Source organism: Salvelinus alpinus, chromosome 18 (assembly GCF_045679555.1).
Source record: "Salvelinus alpinus chromosome 18, SLU_Salpinus.1, whole genome shotgun sequence".
Lineage (NCBI taxonomy): Eukaryota > Metazoa > Chordata > Actinopteri > Salmoniformes > Salmonidae > Salvelinus > Salvelinus alpinus.
In genome coordinates this window covers 45,504,810-45,523,828 of record NC_092103.1, presented here as the reverse complement: position 1 = coordinate 45,523,828, position 19,019 = coordinate 45,504,810, and the positions used below count along the sequence as shown (strand labels likewise).

General features: G+C 44.5%; 1 protein-coding gene across 2 annotated transcripts in view; it reads right to left on the bottom strand.

Annotated features, from left to right (window-relative positions):
• The window catches only part of LOC139544405 (protein Shroom3-like), a 162,545-nt gene that overhangs the window by 59,482 nt on the left and 84,044 nt on the right, over nucleotides 1-19,019 (bottom strand). For both annotated transcript variants that reach the window (XR_011668863.1, XM_071351452.1), the window contains exon 3: nucleotides 6,535-6,693. Coding sequence is in view for 1 of the 2 variants with exons in the window: in XM_071351452.1 (XP_071207553.1) it covers nucleotides 6,535-6,693 (159 nt within the window). In the remaining variant the exon portion in view is untranslated. The remainder of the gene's footprint in view (nucleotides 1-6,534; nucleotides 6,694-19,019) is intronic.

Here is a 19,019-nt window from a genome sequence, read left to right as displayed (position 1 = left end):
AGATAGTAATTACTAGCGATTGGATACCACGAAAATTGGGGAGAAAATGGGATAACATTTAATTTAAAAAAAAACAAAAAAAAAAAAAAAATCATACAATGTGATTTTCTGGATTTTTGTTTTAGATTCCGTCACTCTCACAGTTGAAGTGTACCTATGATAAAAAATTACAGACCTCTACATGCTTTGTAAGTAGGAAAACCTGCAAAATCGGCAGTGTATCAAATACTTCCTCTCCCCACTGTATATAGTTCTATATCTATAACCATAAAGATATACCACATATATTGTTCTACATCTATGGGCCTAACCTCAGACTGATCACAAGGGATAATTATACTATATTATCTGATAGATCCATTGGATAAATACACTGAGTGGACATAACATTAGGAACATCTTTCCATGACAGACTGACCAGGTGAAAACTATGACCCCTTATTGATGTCACCTGTTAAATCCACTTCAATCAGTGTAGATAAAGGGGAGGAGACAGGTTAAAGAAGGAGTTTTAAGCCTTGAGACATGGATTGTGTATGTGTGCCATTCAGAGGGTGAATGGGCAAGACAAAATATGTAAGTGCCTTTAAACCGGTTATGGTAGTAGGTGCCAGGTGCACCGGTTTGTGTGTGTCAAGAATTGCAACTCTGCTGGGTTTTTCACACTCAACAGTTACCCGTGTGTATCAACAATGGTCCACCATCCAAAGGACACCCAGTCAACTTGACACAACTGTGGGAGGCATTGGAGTCAACATGGGCCAGCATCCCTGTGGAACGCTTTTGACACCTTGTAGTCCAATGGCCCGGCGAATTTAGGCTGTTCTGAGGGCAAAAGGGGATGCAACTGAATATTAGGAAGGTGTTCCTAATGTTTTGTACATTCAGTGTAACGCTTGTCTGCATTCAATATTTCAATAAAGATTTACGATTCTAGAACTGTTTACATTCTGAGAGAGAGAATCTTCAGTAAACTCTAGAATATCCCATTTAAGATAACAAAGGTCACCCATAGCAACTGGGTTCTAAGTTCAAACTGCCGTCTGACATACAGTAGATTGAGAAACTAAGGTTCAACCAGTCTGCTCTGCTCCCACAGTAAAAGGGCCAGTTTACACAGAAGCCAAAGCTTCTAAATTCTTAGTAAGTCCTTTTTTTTCACTCTACATACTGTGCACTGCAGAGCCGTAACACAGCGAGGCCCTAGCCTAGGTATACACAGAGAGATCTGGGTGGTAGTGTTGTGTACACAGTGAAACTACGGTGCCATGGTATTACAGGCGGTCTCCATGGCAATGCCTCCACAAAGTCCTCCAATAACATCCATCTATTTATCAGTGTCTGTATCCCCAATGCGATCCCGTTTCCTTTAAAGTGCACCATTTTTTTTGACCAGGACCCATAGGGCTCTGGTCAAAAACAGTGCACTATATAGGGAACAGAGGACACACAGAGAGACAACAGCAAAGATACAGAACGTCTAGAACGTTGCTGAATCATTCTGTTCACTTTGAACATTCCACTGAAACGGAATCAACTGAAACGGCCGGCGCTCCACTCCACTACGTCACGTGAAATCAACTTCACGAGACAGCCATATTAGGATGAAACTCAACGACTGATCTGGTTCTGAGGTCGTATTTATAGACTTTCTGCATGTTTGCACAGCGCTCTGCTTTTATTTATGCACAGAAGAACTCTTAAAATTGTTCTGTTGTGATGAGGATAGAGGAGAATGGAAACTGTTCTGTTGTGATGAGGATAGAGGAGAATGGAAACTGTTCTGTTGTGATGAGGATGGAGGAGAATGGAAATTGTTCTGTTGTGATGAGGATAGAGGAGAATGGAAACTGTTCTGTTGTGATGAGGATGGAGGAGAATGGAAACTGTTCTGTTGTGATGAGGATGGAGGAGAATGGAAACTGTTCTGTTGTGATGAGGATGGAGGAGAATGGAAACTGTTCTGTTGTGATGAGGATGGAGGAGAATGGAAACGGTTCTGTTGTGATGACCCCGTCACCCCGCTCCTCCGCTCTCTCCACTGGCTTCCAGTTGAAGCTCGCATCCGCTACAAGACCATGGTGCTTGCCTACGGAGCTGTGAGGGGAACGGCACCTCCGTACCTTCAGGCTCTGATCAGGCCCTACACCCAAACAAGGGCACTGCGTTCATCCACCTCTGGCCTGCTCGCCTCCCTACCTCTGAGGAAGTACAGGTCCCGCTCAGCCCAGTCAAAACTGTTCGCTGCTCTGGCACCCCAATGGTGGAACAAACTCCCTCACGACGCCAGGTCAGCGGAGTCAATCACCACCTTCCGGAGACACCTGAAACCCCACCTCTTTAAGGAATACCTAGGAGAGGAGAAAGTAATCCTTCTAACCCCCCCCCCCCCCCCCTTAAAAGAGTTAGATGCACTATTGTAAAGTGCTTGTTCCACTGGATATCATAAGGTGAATGCACCAATTTGTAAGTCGCTCTGGATAAGAGCGTCTGCTAAATGACTTAAATGTAAATGTAAATGTAAATGATAGAGGAGAATAGAAACTGTTCTGTTCTGTTGTGATGAGGATAGAGGAGAATGGAAACTGTTCTCATGTGATGAGGAGGATGGAGGAGAATGGAGACTGTTCTGTTGTGATGACGATAGAGGAGAATGGAAACTGTTGTGTTGTGATGAGGATGGAGGAGAATGGAAACTGGGTAGGAGCAGCAGTGAGGTGTTTTGTTTTGATGAGATACGAGATATGAAGATGCTAGGATGGATGTCATCTCTCTTCTCTACAGAGGAAAGCAGCAGGAATCCCAAGCTACGCTAACTCCAGTAGTCAAACACATCAGTGATATGGAGTCCTAAACTACGCTAACTCCAGTAGTCAAACACAGTAACGATATGGAGCCCTAAGCTACGCTAACTCCAGTAGTCAAACACAGTAACGATATGGAGTCCTAAGCTATGCTAACTCCAGTAGTCAAACACATCAGTGATATGGAGCCCTAAGCTACGCTAACTCCAGTAGTCAAACACAGTAACGATATGGAGTCCTAAGCTACGCTAACTCCAGTAGTCAAACACAGTAACGATATGGAGTCCTAAGCTACGCTAACTCCAGTAGTCAAACACAGTAACGATATGGAGCCCTAAGCTACGCTAACTCCAGTAGTCAAACACAGTAACGATATGGAGTCCTAAGCTACGCTAACTCCAGTAGTCAAACACAGTAACGATATGGAGTCCTAAGCTACGCTAACTCCAGTAGTCAAACACAGTAACGATATGGAGTCCTAAGCTATGCTAACTCCAGTAGTCAAACACAGTAACGATATGGAGTCCTAAGCTACGCTAACTCCAGTAGTCAAACACATCAGTGATATGGAGTCCTAAGCTACGCTAACTCCAGTAGTCAAACACAGTAACGATATGGAGTCCTAAGCTACGCTAACTACAGTAGTCAAACACATCAGTGATATGGAGTCCTAAGCTACGCTAACTCCAGTAGTCAAACACAGTAACGATATGGAGTCCTAAGCTACGCTAACTCCAGTAGTCAAACACATCAGTGATATGGAGTCCTAAGCTACGCTAACTCCAGTAGTCAAACACAGTAACGATATGGAGTCCTAAGCTACGCTAACTACAGTAGTCAAACACATCAGTGATATGGAGTCCTAAGCTACGCTAACTCCAGTAGTCAAACACATCAGTGATATGGAGTCCTAAGCTACGCTAACTCCAGTAGTCAAACACAGTAATGATATGGAGTCCTAAGCTACGCTAACTCCAGTAGTCAAACACAGTAATGATATGGAGTCCTAAGCTACGCTAACTCCAGTAGTCAAACACATCAGTGATATGGAGTCCTAAGCTACGCTAACTTGTAAAATAGGGACCTTATAGCAGCCCTAGGGACACAACATTTTGCAGGAGGCAGACAGAGGTGTAACGGGTGGTTGGTTTGAACTACACAGCACTGGTGATGGTGAAGATTTAACAAAATTATGACTTTAAATGGTTAGTCTTCAAAAGTCCCCCCCCCAAAAAAAATAAGCAGGCAAAACCTGTCTTTACCAACAAGACACAGGTGTGGTCTACCAGGCTGTGATACAGCCTCCTCTAATGATTACCAAAACCCAACTGACCAGAGCATACCCAAACAGGCACTTAAATACATTTGTCCACACCTATTCTGGCGTGCCGGCCAGGTACGTCTATGTTCACAGTGACAAGACGGAGCCTGAGAAGCTTCCAGGACTAAACGGCAAACAAATACAAAAATTAAATGATCATAATACCTTCTCCCTCGTGACATAATACCTTCTCCCTCGTGACATAATGACTTCTCCCTCGTGACATAATGACTTCTCCCTCGTGACATAATACCTTCTCCCTCGTGACATAATAACTTCTCCCTCGTGACATAATACCTTCTCCCTCGTGACATAATGACTTCTCCCTCGTGACATAATAACTTCTCCCTCGTGACATAATAACTTCTCCCCCGTGACATAATGACTTCTCCCTCGTGACATAATACCTTCTCCCTCGTGACATAATGACTTCTCCCTCGTGACATAATAACTTCTCCCTCGTGACATAATAACTTCTCCCCCGTGACATAATGACTTCTCCCTCGTGACATAATACCTTCTCCCTCGTGACATAATGACTTCTCCCTCGTGACATAATAACTTCTCCCTCGTGACATAATAACTTCTCCCCCGTGACATAATGACTTCTCCCTCGTGACATAATACCTTCTCCCTCGTGACATAATGACTTCTCCCTCGTGACATAATACCTTCTCCCTCGTGACATAATGACTTCTCCCTCGTGACATAATGACTTCTCCCTCGTGACATAATACCTTCTCCCTCGTGACATAATAACTTCTCCCTCGTGACATAATACCTTCTCCCTCGTGACATAATGACTTCTCCCTCGTGACATAATAACTTCTCCCTCGTGACATAATAACTTCTCCCCCGTGACATAATGACTTCTCCCTCGTGACATAATACCTTCTCCCTCGTGACATAATAACTTCTCCCTCATGAGTGTTGCCGAGAGCTATAAATATCTGACTTTTTAACCTTTTTACCTCTTTCTCTCATTTTTTTTCTCTCTAAATCTCTTTTTCTCGGTTTGTCTTGATATTTCACTCTCCCCATTTCACTCTCCCCATTTCACTCTCCCCATTTCACTCTCCCCATCTCTCTCTCTCTCTCTCTCTCTCTCTCTCTCTCTCTCTCTCTCTCTCTCTCCCTCTCCCCCTCTCTCTCTCCCCATATCTCTCCCTCTCTCCCCATATCTCTCTCTCTTTCCCCATATACAGTGCCTTCTGAAAGTATTCAGACCCCTTGACTTTTTCAACATTTTGTTACGTTACAGCCTTATTCTAAAATGGATTAAACAAATAAACATCCTCAGCAGTCTACACACAACACCCCATAATGACAAATCAAAAACAGGTTTAAATTTCATAAAAATTTAATCAAAGCTGTCATTAAGGCAAAGGGTGGCTACTTTGAAGAATCTCAAATATAAAATATATTTTGATTTGTTTAACACTTTTTTGGTTACTACATGATTCCATATGTGTTATTTCATAGTTTTGATGCCTTCACTATTATTCTACAAAGTAGAAAATAGTAGAAATAAAGGAAAACCCTCGAATGAGTAGATGCATGTTCAAACTTTTGACTGGTACTGTGTAGATATCTACACTACCGGTCAAAAGTTTGGGTCACTTTGAAATGTCCTTGTTTTTGAAAGAAAAGCACATTTTTTGTCCACTAAAATAACACCAAATTTATCAGAAATACAGTGTAGACATTGTTAATGTTGTAAATGACTATTATAGCTGGAAACGGATGATTTTGAATGGAATATCTACATAGGCGTACAGAGGCCCAATATCAGCAACCATCACTCCTGTGTTCCAATGGCACATTGTGTTAGCTAATCCAAGTTTATCATTTTAAAAGGCTAATTGATCATTAGAAAACCCCTTTGCAATTATGTTAGCACAGCTGAAAACTGTTGTGCTCATTAAAGAAGCAATAAAACTGACCTTCTTTAGACTAGTTGAGTATCTGGAGCATCAGCATTTGTGTGTTTGATTACAGGCTCAAAATGGACAGAAACAAATAACTTTCTTCTGAAACTCTGCAGTCTATTCTTGTTCTGAGAAATGAAGGCTATTCCATGCGAGAAATTGCCAAGAAGGAGTGCAAGACTAACTACCAACTGGATATCACAAAATTGGGGAGAAAAAGGGGTAAAAGTACAAAAAAATATAAATTAAAAATTAAATTAAATTCTGGATGGTAAAGCATTTGTGTAAACTTATACGACTAAAACCAGATATAAAGTATGTAGGAAAGATAATGTAGCTATATATATATTTTAAATAAGATCATCTTTGAGAACTAACAATCACCAAAATAAAAACTAGACAGTCAAGGAGAATCAAAAAATACTATCTGTGACCAGGAAACTGGCCCATAGAGGCATACAGAGACTGGACCAGGACTGACCTGTTCTTGATGCGTAGTTTAACTCCTCCAGAACATCCTCCACGGGTCTCCTTGGGGGGTCCGTGGCTGGAGGGGGGGGTGAGGTGGTCCGAGGGAGGGGCGATGGAAGGTAGTGTCAGAGGGGTGGGTTCATCACAGCAGGGGCCTGGGAAGGACTCCCTATAGAGGAGAACCAGGGACAGAACAGTCAGCAAGGGAAGCACGGCTCTTGTCATGGTGAGAAAGCAACTAGGAGACAACTATTTACGATGTGGTTCACCATTTCCACACATTTTCCCACACCACACTAACCAAGCGTCAACAGCTAGTACGTTTTTCCAAACAAACAGAGTGAAGCGGTTTTGACAGTTGGTTTGTGATGTCTGTGGAGACCTGAGCACCTTCCTACTTAAAACAACCTGTGGTGGCGAGGCTATAATGTGGGATCTAGTAGTTGGCAACGTACCAAGCCAGACTCTCAACATGCTGTAGGAGTATCATACCAGAAAGCACGAGCTGATCCATGTTTAGGTTTAGTCACTTGACTGGCAAAAAGCCACTGCTCCTTTTCCTGTTTATTGGACAGTGGTAATGAACAGGACTGTAGGAAGTGTTGGAAGAGCTCAGATTCAAACCAATTGTGTCCTGGTCTGAAAGGCAGCGGCAGTAACCCACTAGACCAGCCCAGGTCATAGGTTTCTGTAAAACAGCATATGTGAAATAACACCTTCAGTTTTTTTCATAAATTTTATATACGGCTATGAAGGCTCTTGATCGTTGCACCTTTGACTCAGATGGGACCTGTTTGAGGAAACAAAAAACTCTTCTGAGATTTCCTGGTTATTGGACAGATAAGGACTGGGAGTGCTGGGAAGAAAGAAATAAATGTGTTGGTTGCTTCTTATTGGACAGATAAGGACTGGGAGTGCAAATAATGTAGTGAGGAAGGATATGACTCATAATCAGAGTCGTGCATAGATCTTTCAACTGCTTCCGTAAAGGAAAAAATAGATATCTATTTTTTAGCGTAGGCGTATTTATTTCTGCAACGACACACTCATCACAAATTGTAAGCAATCTAGTTACATTTAGAGTACCTTCTAAATACATTGACATCTGTGCCTCGACCTAGGTTGGGCAAAACTAAACATGGCGGTGTTCGCCTTAGCAATCTCACTAGGATAAAGACCTCCTCCATTCCTGCCATTATTGAAAGAGATCGTGATACCTCACATCATAAAATAGGGCTACTTAATGTTAGATCCCTCACTTCAAAGGCAGTTATAGTCAATGAACTAATCACTGATCATAATCTTGATGTGATTGGCCTGACTGAAACATGGCTTAAGCCTGATGAATTGACTGTGTTAAATGAGGCCTCACCTCCTGGTTACACTAGTGACCATATCCCCCGTGCATCCCGCAAAGGCAGAGGTGTTGCTAACATTTACGATAGCAAATTTCAATTTACACACAAAAAAAATATGTTTTCGTCTTTTGAGCTTCTAGTCATGATATCTATGCAGCCTACTCAATCACTTTTTATAGCTACTGTTTACAGGCCTCCTGGGCCATATACAGCGTTCCTCACTGAGTTCCCTGAATTCCTATCGGACTTTGTAGTCATAGCAGATAATATTCTAATTTTTGGTGATTTTAATATTCACATGGAAAAGTCCACAAATTCTAATTAATTACTTAAAAATCATACAATGTGATTTTCTGGATTTTTGTTTTAGATTCCGTCACTCTCACAGTTGAAGTGTACCTATGATAAAAATGACAGACCTCTACATGCTTTGTAAGTAGGAAAACCTGCAAAATCGGCAGTGTTTCAAATACTTGTTCTCCAAACTGTATAGACTACTGCTCTCTCGTTCAGAAAACAGAAAAACAAAAGCCAGTAAACCCAACTGAACTAAATTCCTTAGACTGAAAGTAAAAGGCAGGGGGGAGGGCGTGGTGTCACTCTTAAACACAACTGACCTGCTTAGACTGAAAGTAAAAGGCAGGGGGGAGGGCGTGGTGTCACTCTTAAACACAACTGACCTGCTTAGACTGAAAGTAAAAGGCAGGGGGGAGGGCGTGGTGTCACTCTTAAACACAACTGACCTGCTTAGACTGAAAGTAAAAGGCAGGGGGGAGGGCGTGGTGTCACTCTTAAACACAACTGACCTGCTTAGACTGAAAGTAAAAGGCAGGGGGGAGGGCGTGGTGTCACTCTTAAACACAACTGACCTGCTTAGACTGAAAGTGAATGGGCAGGGGGGAGGGCGTGGTGTCACTCTTAAACACAACTGACCTGCTTAGACTGAAAGTGAATGGGCAGGGGGGAGGGCGTGGTGTCACTCTTAAACACAACTGACCTGCTTAGACTGAAAGTAAAAGGCAGGGGGGAGGGCGTGGTGTCACTCTTAAACACAACTGACCTGCTTAGACTGAAAGTAAAAGGCAGGGGGGAGGGCGTGGTGTCACTCTTAAACACAACTGACCTGCTTAGACTGAAAGTAAAAGGCAGGGGGGAGGGCGTGGTGTCACTCTTAAACACAACTGACCTGCTTAGACTGAAAGTAAAAGGCAGGGGGGAGGGCGTGGTGTCACTCTTAAACACAACTGACCTGCTTAGACTGAAAGTAAAAGGCAGGGGGGAGGGCGTGGTGTCACTCTTAAACACAACTGACCTGCTTAGACTGAAAGTAAAAGGCAGGGGGGAGGGCGTGGTGTCACTCTTAAACACAACTGACCTGCTTAGACTGAAAGTAAAAGGCAGGGGGGAGGGCGTGGTGTCACTCTTAAACACAACTGACCTGCTTAGACTGAAAGTAAAAGGCAGGGGGGAGGGCGTGGTGTCACTCTTAAACACAACTGACCTGCTTAGACTGAAAGTAAAAGGCAGGGGGGAGGGCGTGGTGTCACTCTTAAACACAACTGACCTGCTTAGACTGAAAGTAAAAGGCAGGGGGGAGGGCGTGGTGTCACTCTTAAACACAACTGACCTGCTTAGACTGAAAGTAAAAGGCAGGGGGGAGGGCGTGGTGTCACTCTTAAACACAACTGACCTGCTTAGACTGAAAGTAAAAGGCAGGGGGGAGGGCGTGGTGTCACTCTTAAACACAACTGACCTGCTTAGACTGAAAGTAAAAGGCAGGGGGGAGGGCGTGGTGTCACTCTTAAACACAACTGACCTGCTTAGACTGAAAGTAAAAGGCAGGGGGGAGGGCGTGGTGTCACTCTTAAACACAACTGACCTGCTTAGACTGAAAGTAAAAGGCAGGGGGGAGGGCGTGGTGTCACTCTTAAACACAACTGACCTGCTTAGACTGAAAGTAAAAGGCAGGGGGGAGGGCGTGGTGTCACTCTTAAACACAACTGACCTGCTTAGACTGAAAGTAAAAGGCAGGGGGGAGGGCGTGGTGTCACTCTTAAACACAACTGACCTGCTTAGACTGAAAGTAAAAGGCAGGGGGGAGGGCGTGGTGTCACTCTTAAACACAACTGACCTGCTTAGACTGAAAGTGAATGGGCAGGGGGGAGGGCGTGGTGTCACTCTTAAACACAACTGACCTGCTTAGACTGAAAGTGAATGGGCAGGGGGGAGGGCGTGGTGTCACTCTTAAACACAACTGACCTGCTTAGACTGAAAGTGAATGGGCAGGGGGGAGGGCGTGGTGTCACTCTTAAACACAACTGACCTGCTTAGACTGAAAGTAAAAGGCAGGGGGGAGGGCGTGGTGTCACTCTTAAACACAACTGACCTGCTTAGACTGAAAGTGAATGGGCAGGGGGGAGGGCGTGGTGTCACTCTTAAACACAACTGACCTGCTTAGACTGAAAGTAAAAGGCAGGGGGGAGGGCGTGGTGTCACTCTTAAACACAACTGACCTGCTTAGACTGAAAGTAAAAGGCAGGGGGGAGGGCGTGGTGTCACTCTTAAACACAACTGACCTGCTTAGACTGAAAGTAAAAGGCAGGGGGGAGGGCGTGGTGTCACTCTTAAACACAACTGACCTGCTTAGACTGAAAGTAAAAGGCAGGGGGGAGGGCGTGGTGTCACTCTTAAACACAACTGACCTGCTTAGACTGAAAGTAAAAGGCAGGGGGGAGGGCGTGGTGTCACTCTTAAACACAACTGACCTGCTTAGACTGAAAGTAAAAGGCAGGGGGGAGGGCGTGGTGTCACTCTTAAACACAACTGACCTGCTTAGACTGAAAGTAAAAGGCAGGGGGGAGGGCGTGGTGTCACTCTTAAACACAACTGACCTGCTTAGACTGAAAGTAAAAGGCAGGGGGGAGGGCGTGGTGTCACTCTTAAACACAACTGACCTGCTTAGACTGAAAGTAAAAGGCAGGGGGGAGGGCGTGGTGTCACTCTTAAACACAACTGACCTGCTTAGACTGAAAGTAAAAGGCAGGGGGGAGGGCGTGGTGTCACTCTTAAACACAACTGACCTGCTTAGACTGAAAGTAAAAGGCAGGGGGGAGGGCGTGGTGTCACTCTTAAACACAACTGACCTGCTTAGACTGAAAGTAAAAGGCAGGGGGGAGGGCGTGGTGTCACTCTTAAACACAACTGACCTGCTTAGACTGAAAGTAAAAGGCAGGGGGGAGGGCGTGGTGTCACTCTTAAACACAACTGACCTGCTTAGACTGAAAGTGAATGGGCAGGGGGAGAGGGGTGTCACTACTCACTGTTCACACCTCTCCCTCATCATCACTACTCACTATTCACACCTCTCCCTTATAATCACTACTCACTGTTCACACCTCTCCCTCATCATCACTACTCACTGTTCACACCTCTCCCTCATCATCACTACTCACTATTCACACCTCTCCCTTATAATCACTACTCACTGTTCACACCTCTCCCTCATCATCACTACTCACTGTTCACACCTCTCCCTCATCATCACTACTCCCTGTTCACACCTCTCCCTCATCATCACTACTCACTGTTAACACCTCTCCCTCATCATCACTACTCACTGTTCACACCTCTCCCTCATCATCACTACTCACTGTTCACACCTCTCCCTCATCATCACTACTCACTGTTCACACCTCTCCCTCATCATCACTACACACTGTTCACACCTCTCCCTCATCATCACTACTCACTGTTCACACCTCTCCCTCATAATCACTACTCACTGTTCACACCTCTCCCTCACTGTCCACGCCTCTCCCTCATCATCACTACTCACTGTTCACACCTCTCCCTCACTGTTCACACATCTCCCTCATCATCACTACTCACTGTTCACACCTCTCCCTCATCATCACTACTCACTGTTCACACCTCTCCCTCATAATCACTACTCACTGTTCACACCTCTCCCTCATCATCACTACTCACTGTTCACACCTCTCCCTCATCATCACTACTCACTGTTCACACCTCTCCCTCATCATCACTACTCACTGTCCACACCTCTCCCTCATCATCACTACTCACTGTTCACACCCCTCTCCCTCATCATCACTACTCACTGTTCACACCTCTCCCTCATCATCACTACTCACTATTCACACCTCTCTCTTATAATCACTACTCACTGTTCACACCTCTCCCTCATCATCACTACTCACTGTTCACACCTCTCCCTCATCATCACTACTCACTGTTCACACCTCTCCCTCATCATCACTACACACTGTTCACACCTCTCCCTCATCATCACTACTCACTGTTCACACCTCTCCCTCATAATCACTACTCACTGTTCACACCTCTCCCTCACTGTCCACGCCTCTCCCTCATCATCACTACTCACTGTTCACACCTCTCCCTCACTGTTCACACATCTCCCTCATCATCACTACTCACTGTTCACACCTCTCCCTCATCATCACTACTCACTGTTCACACCTCTCCCTCATAATCACTACTCACTGTTCACACCTCTCCCTCATCATCACTACTCACTGTTCACACCTCTCCCTCATCATCACTACTCACTGTTCACACCTCTCCCTCATCATCACTACTCACTGTCCACACCTCTCCCTCATCATCACTACTCACTGTTCACACCCCTCTCCCTCATCATCACTACTCCCTGTTCACACCTCTCCCTCATCATCACTACTCACTGTTCACACCTCTCCCTCATCATCACTACTCACTGTTCACACCTCTCCCTCATCATCACTACTCACTATTCACACCTCTCTCTTATAATCACTACTCACTGTTCACACCTCTCCCTCATCATCACTACTCACTGTTCACACCTCTCCCTCATCATCACTACTCACTATTCACACCTCTCCCTTATAATCACTACTCACTGTTCACACCTCTCCCTCATCATCACTACTCACTGTTCACACCTCTCCCTCATCATCACTACTCCCTGTTCACACCTCTCCCTCATCATCACTACTCCCTGTTCACACCTCTCCCTCATCATCACTACTCACTGTTAACACCTCTCCCTCATCATCACTACTCACTGTTCACACCTCTCCCTCATCATCACTACTCACTGTTCACACCTCTCCCTCATCATCACTACTCACTGTTCACACCTCTCCCTCATCATCACTACACACTGTTCACACCTCTCCCTCATCATCACTACTCACTGTTCACACCTCTCCCTCATAATCACTACTCACTGTTCACACCTCTCCCTCACTGTCCACGCCTCTCCCTCATCATCACTACTCACTGTTCACACCTCTCCCTCACTGTTCACACATCTCCCTCATCATCACTACTCACTGTTCACACCTCTCCCTCATCATCACTACTCACTGTTCACACCTCTCCCTCATAATCACTACTCACTGTTCACACCTCTCCCTCATCATCACTACTCACTGTTCACACCTCTCCCTCATCATCACTACTCACTGTTCACACCTCTCCCTCATCATCACTACTCACTGTCCACACCTCTCCCTCATCATCACTACTCACTGTTCACACCCCTCTCCCTCATCATCACTACTCACTGTTCACACCTCTCCCTCATCATCACTACTCACTGTTCACACCCCTCTCCCTCATCATCACTACTCACTGTTCACACCACTATCCCTCATCATCACTACTCACTGTTCACACCTCTCCCTCATCATCACTACTCACTGTTCACACCTCTCCCTCATCATCACTACTCACTGTTCACACCTCTCCTCAGGTGGATGGCTGCTATATAAACTAGGCCAGGGCTGACAGACAATTAATGGGGAAACAAATTAAACATTTCCAGATTTTCCTGTTATGTGACATTTTAGAGTATTTTGTTCCTTGAAAAGAAAAGTCAATGTTCTCTGAAGAAGAGTTGTGTTTGTTCAATCTCCCTGTGACTGTCTCTCATCATATTTACATATTTAAACGAGTCTAATTAAAACCAGACCACAGGAGTTAAAGGGGGGGGGGGGGGGTGCGGCTCTGCAGTGGGAGAGATGCGCCTCTCTAACCTTCAGTTCAAGTGTTCCCTTCACATTCCTCACATGCCAACCCGCCCTGACGACAGGACAACCTGGGTGGTATCCATAATGACAGAGCAACCACGCGCCCCTATGGTAGGTGACGTCACACCCCCCCCCCCCCCCCCCACATCAGACTGGTGGGGTGATGGCCCTATGGGGTAGGGCTGCACAATCTGGACAAAATATCTAATTGCATTTTGGGGGGGGGGCAGATATTGCAATTATGAGTTGTGACACTTGGCTGAAAACTTGGTAATTCCATCAGACTTAGTTAAAACAAGCGTCTGGGTAGAAAACATCACTTCTAAAATAAGATCATATGAATGAATATATACTGTCAGGGTAGAGAACATCACTTGTAACTGAATACTAAACGGAATGAAACTAATATTGTCCAACATTGTTATAGGCTACATATGATGATATGAACATTAGACCTACCTAATGATACATATTAATATTAACAAACATACCATTTTAACGTAATCATCAAAATATAGTGTACTATATTAATTATGAATATACATATGAATTAATTAATCACATTTTGAGTTACTATTTCCTATTTTACCATTATGAGTTCTTAAATAACCTGAGTGAATGATGTATTCAGGCTACCATAGGCTGCAGATGGAATAGGAAGCTGATGGAATTGGAAGCTGATGGAATAGGAAGCTGATGGTTGTGTAATTACGTATTAGTAGGTCGGCTCAATCGTTATTAGAATTGAAATGATGAAGTCAAAGTGCCTTAAAAAGAAAACATGTAACGTGTAGCCTACCGATTTTAAGGTGCAGCCCGTGTCCCAAAACATGGAAGTCTGGTCCAGTCATTCAACACGACATGTTTCCATCTTCTCCCTTCATTTTGTTATCGTGTTGGAACGACAACTTGGGAGAAATATGTGCCGAAATGGAATCTGGCATCTCCTGTCCAGCTTGTTTATCATCCTCTTGAAGCCGTCTTTGCTGACTGTGTCAATAGAAAGCATGTCTTTGGCTATGTTTATTTATTTATTTTATTTTACGTTTATTTAACTTGGCAAGTCAGTTTAAGAACAAATTCTTAGTTACAATGACGGCCTATGTGACAGGCGATAGGTGATAGGTGATTGGTGACAGGTGACAGGTGACAGGCGACAGGCGACAGGCGATAGGCGACAGGCGATAGGCGATAGGCGATAGGCGATAGGTGATAGGTGACAGGCGATAGGTGATAGGTGACAGGCGATAGGTGATAGGTGATAGCCTCGGTGTTTTTTTTTTGGTATGGCGTTACACTTGAAAACACATTGGCAATCAACGCCCATTTAACGTAGGTGGCTGGTTGTGGCTGAACGCAATCCTCGTAAAGTAGGGGGTGTTTATTCTTCAAATGATTGAATACATGTGTTGTGTTGCCTCTTGTCGTTACCACAACTCTGAGGCACCTTTTTCACAACACTTGCATTTGGTTGATATCGGTTTGCCTGTAGCTGAAATACTGCCATACCACCGAAGATGTGCTGAAATACTGCCATACCACTGAATATACTGCCATGCCACTGAAGATGTGCTGAAATACTGCCATGCCACTGAATATACTGCCATACCACTGAAGATGTGCTGAAATACTGCCATGCCACTGAATATACTGCCATACCACTGAAGATGTGCTGAAATACTGCCATACCACTGAAGATGTGCTGAAATACTGCCATACCACTGAAGATGTGCTGAAATACTGCCATACCACGGAAGATGTGCTGAAATACTGCCATGCCACTGAAGATGTGCTGAAATACTGCAATACCACTGAATATACTGCCATGCCACGGAAGATGTGCTGAAATACTGCCATACCACTGAAGGTGTGCTGAAATACTGCTGAAATACTGCCATACCACTGAAGATGTGCTGAAATACTGCCATACCACTGAAGATGTGCTGAAATACTGCCATACCACTGAATATACTGCCATGCCACTGAAGATGTGCTGAAATACTGCCATGCCACTGAAGATGTACTGAAATACTGTCATACCACTGAAGATGTACTGAAATACTGCCATACCACTGAAGATGTACTGAAATACTGCCATACCACTGAAGATGTGCTGAAATACTGCCATACCACTGAATATACTGCCATGCCACTGAAGATGTGCTGAAATACTGCCATGCCACTGAAGATGTACTGAAATACTGTCATACCACTGAAGATGTACTGAAATACTGCCATACCACTGAAGATGTACTGAAATACTGCCATACCACCGAAGATGTGCTGAAATACTGCCATACCACTGAATATACTGCCATGCCACTGAAGATTTGCTGAAATACTGCCATGCCACTGAATATACTGCCATACCACTGAAGATGTGCTGAAATACTGCCATGCCACTGAATATACTGCCATACCACTGAAGATGTGCTGAAATACTGCCATACCACTGAAGATGTGCTGAAATACTGCCATACCACTGAAGATGTGCTGAAATACTGCCATACCATGGAAGATGTGCTGAAATACTGCCATGCCACTGAAGATGTGCTGAAATACTGCAATACCACTGAATATACTGCCATGCCACGGAAGATGTGCTGAAATACTGCCATACCACTGAAGGTGTGCTGAAATACTGCTGAAATACTGCCATACCACTGAAGATGTGCTGAAATACTGCCATACCACTGAAGATGTGCTGAAATACTGCCATACCACTGAATATACTGCCATGCCACTGAAGATGTGCTGAAATACTGCCATGCCACTGAAGATGTACTGAAATACTGTCATACCACTGAAGATGTACTGAAATACTGCCATACCACTGAAGATGTGCTGAAATACTGCCATGCCACTGAAGATGAGCTGAAATACTGCCATACCACTGGAGATGTGCTGAAATACTGCCATACCACTGAAGACGTGCTGATATACTGCCATGCCACCGAAGATGTACTGAAATACTGCCATGCCACCGAAGATGTACTGAAATACTGCCATGCCACTGAAGATGTACTGAAATACTGCCATACTACCGAAGACGTGCTGAAATACTGCCATACCACTGAAGATGCGCTGAAATACTGCCATACCACTGAAGATGTACTGAAATACTGCCATGCCACTGAAGATGCGCTGAAATACTGCCATACCACCGAAGATGCGCTGAAATACTGCCATACCACTGAAGATGTGCTGAAATACTGCCATGCCACTGAAGATGAGCTGAAATACTGCCATACCACTGGAGATGTGCTGAAATACTGCCATACCACTGAAGACGTGCTGAAATACTGCCATGCCACCGAAGATGTACTGAAATACTGCCATACCACTGAAGATGTGCTGAAATACTGCCATACCACTGAAGATGTGCTGAAATACTGCCATACCATGGAAGATGTGCTGAAATACTGCCATGCCACTGAAGATGTGCTGAAATACTGCAATACCACTGAATATACTGCCATGCCACGGAAGATGTGCTGAAATACTGCCATACCACTGAAGGTGTGCTGAAATACTGCTGAAATACTGCCATACCACTGAAGATGTGCTGAAATACTGCCATACCACTGAAGATGTGCTGAAATACTGCCATACCACTGAATATACTGCCATGCCACTGAAGATGTGCTGAAATACTGCCATGCCACTGAAGATGTACTGAAATACTGTCATACCACTGAAGATGTACTGAAATACTGCCATACCACTGAAGATGTGCTGAAATACTGCCATGCCACTGAAGATGAGCTGAAATACTGCCATACCACTGGAGATGTGCTGAAATACTGCCATACCACTGAAGACGTGCTGATATACTGCCATGCCACCGAAGATGTACTGAAATACTGCCATGCCACCGAAGATGTACTGAAATACTGCCATGCCACTGAAGATGTACTGAAATACTGCCATACTACCGAAGACGTGCTGAAATACTGCCATACCACTGAAGATGCGCTGAAATACTGCCATACCACTGAAGATGTACTGAAATACTGCCATGCCACTGAAGATGCGCTGAAATACTGCCATACCACCGAAGATGCGCTGAAATACTGCCATACCACTGAAGATGTGCTGAAATACTGCCATGCCACTGAAGATGAGCTGAAATACTGCCATACCACTGGAGATGTGCTGAAATACTGCCATACCACTGAAGACGTGCTGAAATACTGCCATGCCACCGAAGATGTACTGAAATACTGCCATGCCACCGAAGATGTACTGAAATACTGCCATGCCACTGAAGATGTACTGAAATACTGCCATACTACCGAAGACGTGCTGAAATACTGCCATACCACTGAAGATGCACTGAAATACTGCCATGCCACTGAAGATGCGCTGAAATACTGCCATACCACTGAAGATGTGCTGAAATACTGCCATGCCACTGAAGAAGTGCTGAAATACTGCCATACCACTGAAGATGTGCTGAAATACTGCCATACCACGGAAGATGTGCTGAAATACTGCCATGCCACTGAAGATGTGCTGAAATACTGCAATACCACTGAATATACTGCCATGCCACGGAAGATGTGCTGAAATACTGCCATACCACTGAAGGTGTGCTGAAATACTGCTGAAATACTGCCATACCACTGAAGATGTGCTGAAATACTGCCATACCACTGAAGATGTGCTGAAATACTGCCATACCACTGAATATACTGCCATGCCACTGAAGATGTGCTGAAATACTGCCATGCCACTGAAGATGTACTGAAATACTGTCATACCACTGAAGATGTACTGAAATACTGCCATACCACTGAAGATGTACTGAAATACTGCCATACCACTGAAGATGTGCTGAAATACTGCCATACCACTGAATATACTGCCATGCCACTGAAGATGTGCTGAAATACTGCCATGCCACTGAAGATGTACTGAAATACTGTCATACCACTGAAGATGTACTGAAATACTGCCATACCACTGAAGATGTACTGAAATACTGCCATACCACCGAAGATGTGCTGAAATACTGCCATACCACTGAATATACTGCCATGCCACTGAAGATGTGCTGAAATACTGCCATGCCACTGAAT